Source organism: Sinocyclocheilus anshuiensis, unplaced genomic scaffold (assembly GCF_001515605.1).
Source record: "Sinocyclocheilus anshuiensis isolate Anshui unplaced genomic scaffold, SAMN03320099.WGS_v1.1 scaffold1144, whole genome shotgun sequence".
Classification (NCBI taxonomy): Eukaryota; Metazoa; Chordata; class Actinopteri; order Cypriniformes; family Cyprinidae; genus Sinocyclocheilus; species Sinocyclocheilus anshuiensis.
The window spans coordinates 345,384-357,343 of NW_015551101.1; the positions used below are offsets into that span (position 1 = coordinate 345,384).

An 11,960-nucleotide genomic window follows, 5' to 3' on the forward strand; every position below is an offset into this window, starting at 1 on the left:
TGAGTGGATACCGTTTTGCAACCAATTTATTTGCAATGCTCAGTAACGTAAAAGAATGCCAGACATAGCGTAATTGCTTTTATATTGACTTGAATGAAAATAGCCTAACCGAAGGACTTGTGGATTGATGTGAATGGCAGCAAGCAAGAATGCTCAGAATGCTTGTGGATTAAACATCTCCGATGACGTTCATCCCCATGGATTGATTTTATCGGGTTACAAGAAAAGGTATAGGATTTAATTGCGAACTGTTAGTACTGATTTTATGACTGATCATGCTACATGCAATGGCATTCGAGTCCACACGCATCCAACTAGAAGTGACAGCCTGGTGAATAATCTGCATTATAAAAAGGAAAAAAAAAATCTTTAAACATTATTCACGATTACGTATTGCTGCCAAAGTATCTAGACTTTACAGTGCTTTGTTATATGGAGCTGTTTGGTAGATCGCGATATATCTAATTCGTTTGTCTAATAAAGTGCTTCAGTGACAGATCAGATGTATGAAAGTATACAAGTTACACCGTAATTAAAATGCGACAGATTTTAATGGACAGTAAAACAAAGGCAGAACACCGTATAACTCCAAGCCGGCACCGTAACTTCATATTGACGTGCAGCTAAACAAAGGCAGAACGCCGTGACTCAATTTCAGTGGTCCAAACAAAGCCAAAGAGCGGTAACTGGTATTAAACGGTGTTTTGCCTTGATTTCTCCAGAACTTTTCGAAGTTACGGTTAAGACAACCCATTATTTTCTCGGAGAAACAACAAAATTGACTCAAGATACTTATCCACATGATAAAGGATGTCTTGAATGTCCCAAAAATATCAGTAACTCCTTTTCGACCAAAATCGAAGTTACAGTCTTTTGCCTTCATACATAAATTATATATTATAATATAGTTATGTTATATATTGTAATATACATGTTTTTTAAATATAATAAAATACATATTTTTTAAATATAAGTTTATATAATATAAAGTAATTTAAGTTTAACATAATGACTACTTTACTCAATATTTGCACTTGTTATGTATTTTAATGTTAGTTAGAGTATACTGTATACAGGGGCGTAAATTTCATCTAACAGTTGGGGGGGACAATAAACATAACATTTCTCAAGAGCAATTTTTGAAGGGGACACAAATAATACAGCTAAAATTGTACTTGTAAGGATATTTATATACAGAGGAAAGCCTTATTACTATTAGTGCAGCAGGGAGACCGTGCTTAAAGCTGTTGTGGTCGCGCCGCGACAGCCCTCGTGTAGACATTCTACAACCTCGAGGAGGTTACCGGGGGACCTTACCGGGTTAGTTTGGGCTAGTTTTGAGTAGCAACTGGGAGGGTTTTGTTGTGAAAACCTGGCAACCCTTTCCGTCAAGCAGGTGACGGAATATATTATTGCTAACATAGTGGATTCATCGAAAAATACATCATAAAGAGAAAATAATCACTTCATCTGATGTTTAAGTGAATAAAATAGCCTTGACAGCCTTACTTACTTGTGTGTAGGTGATGTAAAATAGGAAAGCAGGCATTTGGACCAAAGCACTGTGAGGCAAGGGAGGGGGAGACTCAAAATATTTCTAAACTTAAAACGCATTTTGCCCCATTTGTGTTGTTTTAATACTTACACAATTATTTTAAGTATAAAACTTTGTTATATACAATACACAGTGTGATTTTAATCATATTTTTAGGGGGGACAACCCTCAGAACCCCCCATGTGTGACAGCAGTTAAGTGATCAAATAATGTCAAACAATCACAGAGATGGATGTGTCTCACGCAGCTCTGCGCCCTGTGTCGTGGAGTGTGTGTGCTTTGAGAAGTGCTGACAATAGGTGATTTTTCATCCAGACGGCCAGCAGCAGATCTGCAGTAATTAAGGTTCTGTAATGCACCTTGAAAGGGAATGAGTGCCATGCTAGCAGGCAGCCATTTCTAAAGCTTTTCACAATCCATGTCAAGGGCTGCTCACACTCTCTTTTTCTCTGGGTCGGACAAAGGGCTCGCTTTCGCGTTAAGTAAACATAGGAAAAATGTGTTTTCGCTCAGCCTCACATAAAATGAGCACATTAGATCAAGTGCAACACTTCTGAATTCAAAAGGAAGACTAATGGTGTGACTGGAACTTTTAATGGTTTGTTTACAGTTAACAGCTTTCTCTAAATCTGTCACGAGCAGGTAAATTTAATCAAACCCAACCTAAAGCCCTGGGCTCAGTCCAAATTCACATACTGTTCCTGTTGCAAAGTACACAGTGAATTTCCATCCTGGTTTAGGCCGTTTTATCCTGGTTCATCGCGGTTTTGATGAGGGTGCACTGTGATGTACTTTTAAGTTAGAATTGTTGGATTCATAAGGGATCCAAAAGTCTGAAAAACTGTAATTCAAAATCTAATTTCAAAGCGGAAATAACCTGGAAGACATCTTAATTTCTCAATTGAACTTTTCATTCAAGTTGAGATGCTAGAAATACAATTTGTAATGAGAAAAAAATCTTCAATTAGAAAATAATGCACAATGGAAAGTGGTCTCAGTCTGTTATTTTAGTATAATTTATATACTATTATAGTATTATAAAGTATAATAATTTTAGTTAAGGTTTTATTAATTCATTTGCATTCATTTTATACATTTTTTATTAATTTGTAATGTATGTATAGCTTACTTCTGCCATTGCATAAAAAAAATAAAAAAGGTAATTGCAACTTTTTATCTTGCAATTCTAAGAAGAAAAGTTGGAATGTGAGATATAAACTCACAACTGCAAGAAAAAAAATTACAATTATCCTTTTTTATTCTGTGTTGGAAGCAAAAAATAGAAATGCAAGATGTAAACTCAGAGTTCTGAGGGAAAAAAAAGTCAGAATTGCTAGGTTTAAAAAGTTTTTATTAACAATTCTGACATTTTTTCTCAAAAGTTTAGAGTTTGTATCTCAATTTCGAGTTTCATATTTTTCTGACTTTTTCTTTGAATTGTGAGAATAAAAGTCAGAATTGTTAAATAAAAAGTCACAATTACCTTTTTTCATAGCTTACATTATGTGGTTTTGTCATTTTATTTGTTTTTTATAAATATTTCTATATATAGCTTTAATTTAATTTTTATTTCAGTTTTAGCTTTAGTAATTTTAGTACTTCAACTTAAACTTTTCTGATTTTCATTTCAGGTTTCTTTTTCTGTTTAAAGGATTAGGAGGTGACTAAATTATCAGGAAATTTTAATTCTGGAGTGAACTAATCCTTTAAGTTAATAATATTTACATTTATATTTTATTTCAGCTTTATTTGAAAAGCTGAAAAATAAAGCTGAAATAAAAAAATATATATATATATATATTTTTTTTTAATAATTTTAGTTAATAACAACACTGTCTCAGACTATAATTTACTATTGGAAGTTCAGTATGTACTCAATACACTTAGTTGACATAAAATTAATTGTCTTCTGTACATAATTATTAATTGGGATTAAACTCTGGACATTACAAAGATGCTGGTGCTTACCGGCGTACTCAGGGTCCACATGAGGAGGATAGAAACGGAAGTTAATGAAGAAGGGGATAGGCACACCGTATTTGAACCACTCCACCACATAGGGAGTCTGCTGGCCGTTTAGGGGGTGGCTCACGTCACATCCCAAAACAACACTCTCTCCTGCACGGGCCGTCACAAACTGGGGCTCCTCTCTCACTCCGTGGGCACCTGGACACAAAAAACACACACATATTCAGCACAGTTTAAAAAATAATAATAATAATAATAATTTGATGTTTTATTTAATTTACTAATGAGGAAAAAATGGGGAGTGGGATCAGGAACTTTAGCAGGCCAGGTTTGAATCTGCATCCTCAGAAGCTCTAACAACACGTGCCACGCCATACCACCAAATATTTACAGATTTACGTCTGCATTTGCCACATTTGTCCCTAAAAACTATACTCAAAGTGAGGTGTCAAACAGCTCATTGTCCCATTTAACAAACATTTGTTGTTAAGACTTGGATAGTTTCCCAAACGCTGGACTTGTGAAAGTTCTCAGGTAATTATTACTTAAAAGGAACGGCCAAGCACATAATGAGATGACAAGAGGCTTATCCACGCACCTCATTGATCTCAGCTAATTCACACTTGGATGGCTTTTACAATAGAGGAGCCAGAGTTTTAGCAATCAGTGCACAAGCACGTCACATGCCTGTGGATGACCTATCGGAACGCTAAAGGTCATTGTACCTGCCTCAGCAGAAAATATATTGGGGAAATGGATTTTCTTCAGCAAGCTCCACCACAGCCATTGAGCACTCTCTCCTCTATCAGAGTTAGCATGGCTTCAGCGCCTCAATGAAGGGGAAAATCACCTCCGGGATCAAAGGACCTGCTGACGGTGCATTCTCCACCACGGAGACACTGTATGGAAAACTAAATGATTCAGTAACAGTAAAATGTAAGAAAAAGTAGGTTACAAAAACAGTGCTCTCTGTCTGTCTTTCCTTCCTTACTACATACTAAAGAAAAACACTACTATTTTTATAACATTGAAGTACCGCTAAAGCACAAAGTTACACATCAGAATGTGTTTTAGCTATTTACCAATTTAACTCTCAAGTATAGCTTACCTTAATGGTTCATTTAAAGTTTAACATGACAAAATTCATGTCTTGTGGTTCACTAGTGAAGAACTGATTGGACATAAAAGTTTGGGGTCAGTAAGAATTTAAAAGTAAGAAATTTGTACTTTTATTCAGAAGGGGCACATTAATTTGATCAAAAGTAACAGTTAAGACATTTACAGAAAAAAAAACTAATAAGCAGCAAAACTCTTTTAAAAATGAATAAAGATAACAATGTTTCTTGAGCACCAAATCAGCATTTTAGAATAATTTTTGAAGGATGTGACACTGAAGTCTAGAGTAATGATGCTGAAAATTCAGCTTTGCCATCACAGTAATAAATTACATTGTAAAATATATTAAAATAAAAACATTTATTTTAAATTGTAATAATATTTCACAAAATTATTTTTCACTGTATTTTTGATCAAATAAATGTCATCTTGTCCAGCTTTTCTCTCTCATCACACTGAAGTCAGATTGTAAGCTCACGAGTCAGGTAAAATTATTTCGTAAAAGCATTGATTCTGTAGATTCAATTAATAACATCAGTGCAGGAAACACTTCCAGAAATATTTCAGCATGGCATTTCGATCCGCATTGACAGAAAAATGCAGACATTCCAAAACCATAAATGCAACTAAACATTACGGATATCATTAGCTTTCAGTATGTTTAAAAAAATAACAACCATTTCTCAACTTTCTACCAAACTCATATGCAACTGTGATTTTGTTTACCAGTTTAATCAGCTTTATCCAGTGGAAGAGTTAATCCACTTTATTTGATTTAGCTCACACAGGTTTTGGACTGAAACAGTGCAGATTTAATCAAATTACTCCTTTCCTAAAGTAAAGCTTGCACCCTCCAGTCACGGGCCTGGGCCCTGAAATCCGCTCTACTATTGCGAGTGCAGAAGATCGCAAAGTACCACAAAGAGAGCAGCTTAACTTTAATGAGAGACCAACAGGGTGCATGCATACTTATAAACTCACTACAATCTGCATATGACCAGGTTCACAAAGAGCATTTCAGCAAGCCGTAAATGTGGGTCAGGAAGCCCCATGTTTAGCCTCGTTAGAATGGGCTAATTGTCATATTGTAACACTTTTGCATGGTTGGGAGCGTATATACTGTAATAAATATGTTGCAAGATCAAGAATTGTACATTGCACATTGGAATCTCACATAGTTAACACTTCACTTAGTCTGTTAACTAGCAATATAGCTATATTTAGACAGCTTCTTTATATAGCCGCTACATACTTTTTCTAACAGTTTATATTTTTCCCCTACTGAGATCGACTTGTAATTGTATTCGCTCTCTGATCCTTTGAATTAGAATTGGAAAACTTTCCTACTTTCCTGCCTTACTTATTGTTAGTTCTCGTCATTTATAAATATTATCTAACCTACTTCCTCCTTATTACCTCACTGCAGGGCTCCAGACTTACATATTTTATATTCGACATATGGTGGCACCAGCACCTGATTTGACAGAAGTGAGGGCCTATAAAATGAAAAATGTAAGGACAGAAACCAATAACAATGGCGATTTATTGTATTTCACAAGTAAGTGCAGTTACCAGTAATATTCCATATTTAAGCTCATTCGAAAACCACATTCAACCATAAATCACCATAATTCACAAATGTCCTCTAGAGTCCATGATTCTATTTTGCATTTGCCCACTTAAAAAATAAACCATAGTTTGTCTATAGTATCTTTACTTTTAACAATAATATGCCGTGGTGTGGTCACACTAGATTTTGAGCAGATGAAATTTCTGCAGACACTAGTCGTAATTGTCAGGATTCTGGACTGTCTGTGTTGTGTTTTTGCTCCCCACGTGCTTTCCATGACCCAGTTTTCCCTCATGTGCAATTATGTTAATTGTTTCATTAGTTCCTCGTCATCCCATCCTCTAGTCTTGTGTATTTAAAGTGTTTCCTGTTTTGAGTTCTTTGTCTGGTATTGAATGTCTGTGAACGTCAGCCTTGTGTTCTGTCTCCTGTTGGATAATTAAAGACTCTCATTTTGGAAAATCTCCACGTCTCCTCGTTTCCTCAATCCTGTGCTCTAACGTATCGTGACAAAACAGACCAAAACATTTACCTCCGTATGTTCTCTCCATTTTTTCCTCAGTGTTTTTTGTTTCCGTTGTGTCCATGGATCCCCTCCTTCGTCCTGAATACCCCCCCTCCTGCTGGAGCAGGGGGAGAGATTGCTCGAGGGCCACACCAGACTGTTCCTGGTGCTTGCCAACCTCTCCAGCTACCCGGACAACGCGCTCTGTGCGTTCTGTGATGCCAGTTTAAACTCCACGTACAGAGCGCCGTCATCCGAGGAAGGCCCTCGAGCGAATTTCCCCGCCTTTGTGGAGTGAACACTCGCCAGTTCCACTCCAGACACAGTGCCCAGCCCACCATCTCCCCGATGCACGGAGCGCATGCCCAGGCCCACCGCTGACGGAGAGCCGGCGCCCGCCGCAACCGACGAGCCATCGCCGCACGGAGCGACAGTGCTGAGGATCCCCGCGGAGCCGGAGCTGCAAATGACGTCAGTCAAGGTGTGTGAGCCAGCAACAACACCCGCCACGAGGGAGAAAGCCACGGATGGTGTGAGCATGGAGAGGAGCTCCACCCCCTGCACCGCGGCTGAGGGTGAGCTGTGTATGGCGCGGCGACTGTGCCACACCAAAGAGGAGAGGGCTCCCGTTCCTAAGTTCTGGCCTGAAAGCCCGGAGGCTCACAAATGCTCGCCCTCCCACTCGCTCCTGCCTCCTCCTCTGCTGTCGTCTGGCAGCGCCTCTGCTCGCCCTCAGCCCACCATCTATGCGGTGCGAGCTCCGTGGGACTGCCATCCTCCAGCTTTGCCGTGGCTGGAGTTTCCCTTGACTCCGCCTCCAGCCTCTAGCCCATGTCCCCGTCGGCTCCTAGCTCCCTCCTCTTCGCTGTGGCCCGGCAGTCCACTAGCTCCGCCGGTCTCCCACATCCCTCCGGCTCTGCCTTGGTCTGGCGTCGACCATCCTGCGCCTCGGGACTCCACTCCTCTGGCTTCGCCTCATCCCTTCGTTCCTCTGGCTCAGTCAGGCTCCGTCATCCCCTCGGCTCCTCCTCAGTCCTCTGTCGCTCCGGCTCCACCGCGGCCACGCCTTCGCGTCGGTCGCTGGCGCCATCTGCTCCGTTCTCGCATGAGCTTGCGTTTCCAGAAATGGAAATCAATGGAACAAAAGTGTAGTTTATCCACCTCTATATTCATAGAGCTTTGCATCCAAAACCATGCATGACTTCTCACAACTATGACTAAATTTAACTATGGTTTCTATAAAGCTTAAGTTATTTGTGATGAAAAACAGTGGTCTAAACTAAAATAAAAAACAAAAAAGGAACTGCCATACACCTTTACAAAATTGAACTATGGTTTTATTATAGTAGTAGTAGTAACAATGTTTTTTGGCGTATTGATTACCATGTGTAGAACCACACACAGTTCTATCATGACAACTCTCTGCAGATTTTAGCATGGTAATTGATATGACAATGTTAATGTATTTGGTCTACTATGATCTACTATGCTGTTGCTGCTGTTGGTTATTGCTATAGTTTTAGATTATTGCTGCTGATGCTGCAAGTACAATAACTTGCTACTGCCAATGCATATGGCGATACGGTGCTGTGAGTATTTCAGACATACTGCTGCTGCACAAATTGCATATTAAATAACCCGTAGCAGATCTATACAGGTGGAGCTGGGGAAGGTGGAGGGTTTCAGAGGAACTCTGAAAGCGTGCTGCAAAATGCTCGAGTGAAAACCATGGTTAATTTGTGGTTACCATGGTTTATCTATAGTAACCATGGTTTTTTGGTTTTATTTGTAGTAAAACCATGGTTAATTTTAATAAGGTTAGTATCATAACAATATTAAATTATATTCACTTACTCCCCAAACATATGCAATGAAACAAATATGACTATACTAACAACATAAAAATATATTATATAAATCTATTATTGTATGAATACCAAATTTCCCAAAATATCATGATTAATATAATTAGTGCTTTTATAGTAGTAACTCCATGGTAAATATTAATAAAGGTGGTGATTTGTGGATTGAAAAGCCTCTTTAGCATTATAATTATTTCATATAGGCCTAGTTTTAAATGTGTATAAGCAGAGACATTTGGAGATTGTAGCAGAATTATGTGCCAAATTCAAACTCTTTTCACTGAATCTCATGTATAATTTTAATATTGCGTGGTCAAGACTGCTCCGCGAGAAAACGCACCATGGCTGAACTCGCGCCATGATGTCCATTGGTCCAGTTACAATATGATAATGCATCCGCACTGCGCAGTTGATGCTGTTTCGTTCCCATTTAATATTTCTCATTATAGTAGCTCTACAACTGAATCGAATGTCATGTTTTACACAGCTATATATTGTACGAATTGCACATTATGTGGCTACACTAAAGGTTCCAAAAGTGGTTTTTCGATTTTATGTCATAGAAGAACCATTTTGGTTCCCCAAAGAACATTTCAGTAAACAGTTATTTAAAAAAAAATAATAATAAATTCTTAGTGTGAAGAATATTTTAATAATGTAAATAATCTTTTTCCACTATAAAGAACCTTGTAAAAAAAAAAAACAGCAGTCATGTACCTCAAAGAAGGGCCTAAAACAGACTACTGCAAATGACTGTATGGCAGGCAGGGAACATGAGGATTAAAGGTGCTGGACCCCAGTACCAGCTCACCCCTTAATCCACTTGTGTCTGCTTTAACTCCCAAAGGCACAACAAAGACACATGACCCTTTCAGTGCATATAAACACACACATCACTCACACCACACATTTGCACTGCATTATATGGGCCCTTGGTGATCCGAATGGAGCGGATATTTGTGTTATACTGTATATCAGCGGTTGAGCTCTTAGCTCAACTGTTATGGTTCAGAGAACCTTCAAAGAACAAGATTTATTTGACATAAATTACTACAGAACAATGTTTTGTACATTTTTTATACTACCACGACTAGAACTTACCTTTTTCTACACGGTCATTGCATCAAAAAGTGTTTAAACTATAATATTTTTTTTTCAGTTTGTCTGGTCCTGGTCAGCGAGAGATATGATGACCTGCACAGCTCGGATGAGAAGAATTTTCCCTTTTTGAGGTCATATTTAGGGGAAAAGAAACATGGCCTGGTCAGTTTATCAAAGGAAGGTGGAAGCTTTCTGTGTAGATTAATACTGTCAGTGTGTGTATATTCATATGCTGAGGTGTTCAAACCAAACATCCATATACTTCAAGTTCACATTCCCTATTTTTTGTTGAGCACAGAGGAGATTGTGTTGAGATATCATCAAAATCGTTATTTATGCAGCCCTTTTATTTTGAAATAAGGAAAAAGCATGGAACTAAATAAAATGCTTTCCCAGTCTGTTTTATTCATAATAGTTGTACCAGGAAATCAAGGACTCCGGCGGCATCCCTTTTCAAATGAGGGAATTAATAAATTATGAATTGTAGGAAAATGCAACATTTATACAGAAGACAGGGTAATTACATCATATATTTACAGGATAAAAATGGGCGGTAAATACTAACATTTTGAGAAAAAAAAATTCTCTCTCTCTTTTCTTCTCTCTTTTTTTCATACAGTGGAAATCAATGGTAACCAAAACTGCTTAGTACGAAAAACATTCTACAAAGTAGGGCTAGATTGTCATGTGCATTATCTTGTCAGTAAAGCCGGTTCTGTAATCAGTAGTAAATCTCCATCACGTGCTTTCAGATGGAGCAGCATTTACTACACAGAGCCGTAGTTCACTGACAAGCTATGCAAAAAAATTGCAGATGATATAATCGCGCGATTATGAAATCGAAGAAATCGTTCGCGATAATGAAAGCTGTTTGTGTAGCTTCTCAGTGAACTACGGCTCTGTGTAGTAAATGCTGCTCCATGTGAAAGCATGTGAAAATACTACATTTAATAACATTTTTTACCTCAAACTCACTTCATAACGTCAGTCAAGTGTTTCAAATAAGGGCTCTATGCTTACTTTTCTTTTTAGGAGTGCTTTGAAAATTCGAAAACAGTCAAAAATTTCAGGAGCACATTCAAATCAATAATCAAAAATAATTATCAAAAATTTGCCTTTCCATTACGAGGTGATATTTGACTCCTTAAAGTGATGTACAGGGAATTTTGTTTTTACCTTTGTAATGGCATTTTTCTAACTTTATTAAAAGTATGTCATCTTTTGTCAAATTCAAAAAAATATATATTTTTAAGCTTTTTAAAATTTCTAATTAAAACAACAAAATAAAAACAAGTATAATAAGAAGTATAATAAGAATAAGTTACCAATCAAATGAAATAAGTATTGAAAAAATAGTTTGTACTATAGGTGGCACCGAAGAACACAAATGTGGCTTGTATGTGTATTTTCAGATGTTTAATGAGGCTCAGAGGTGGCGTGAGTGCAATTAAATTCATAAATTCATTTTGAGGTTAATGTTTTAAATAGAACATTTTGAATATAGAAATATTAAATGATTTAAATAACAGAAAAGATACTTTAAAAATAAAAACTGCCAGTAGGTGGCGGCAAGTCACTGATTTTATCACTGAATCATTCATTCAATTAATTCGTTCAAACGGCTGATTCATTCAGGAATGAAGCAATTGAATCACTGACTCCCTAGTCACAGTAGCTATGTTTCCATCCACCTATTTTTATGTGCATTTTGGAATATCACATAAAAAAAAACGCTTGGATGGAAACGCCAAGATGCGCATAAATTCTAAAAATGCGCATAAAAAACTCATATTTGAGTAGGATAAACTTTTTATCCGATAAGAAAAAATTTGCATGAACTACGATGGAAACACATTTACCTAATAAATTCCTCCATGCACATCAAAAAAGTCATGTGACTGCGCTATGAGACGGGATAACTTGACTAGCAGTGGACCAATCTCATTCACAGCATATATATGTTGTTATGGTCATTCTGAAATGCCTGAGCAAAGTCTGTCATCAAAGTATTTCTGTGTAATTGTCTTGCACGACTGCGATCCCAAAGAGCAGCATCCACCTCCGAAAGCAGTGACAGCATTTATTGTGTTTCATCTGCTTGCTCTGAGGTGCAAGTAATTTATCATACAGGTGCATCTCAATAAATTAGAATGTAGTGGAAAAGTTCATTTATTTCAGTAATTCTCATTTTCCTCTTGACAATACCCCATAGATTCTCTATGGGGTTCAGGTCTGGTGAGTTTGCTGGCCAGTCAAGCACACCAACACCATGGTCATTTAACC

General features: G+C 37.6%; 1 protein-coding gene across 1 annotated transcript in view; it reads right to left on the minus strand.

Moving 5' to 3' along the window:
- LOC107662765 (protein turtle homolog B-like) overlaps positions 1 to 11,960 on the minus strand; it is a 77,908-nt gene that overhangs the window by 54,692 nt on the left and 11,256 nt on the right. Inside the window, exon 2 of the mRNA XM_016452845.1 lies at positions 3,524 to 3,721. Within this exon, the coding sequence (XP_016308331.1) occupies positions 3,524 to 3,721 (198 nt within the window). The remainder of the gene's footprint in view (positions 1 to 3,523; positions 3,722 to 11,960) is intronic.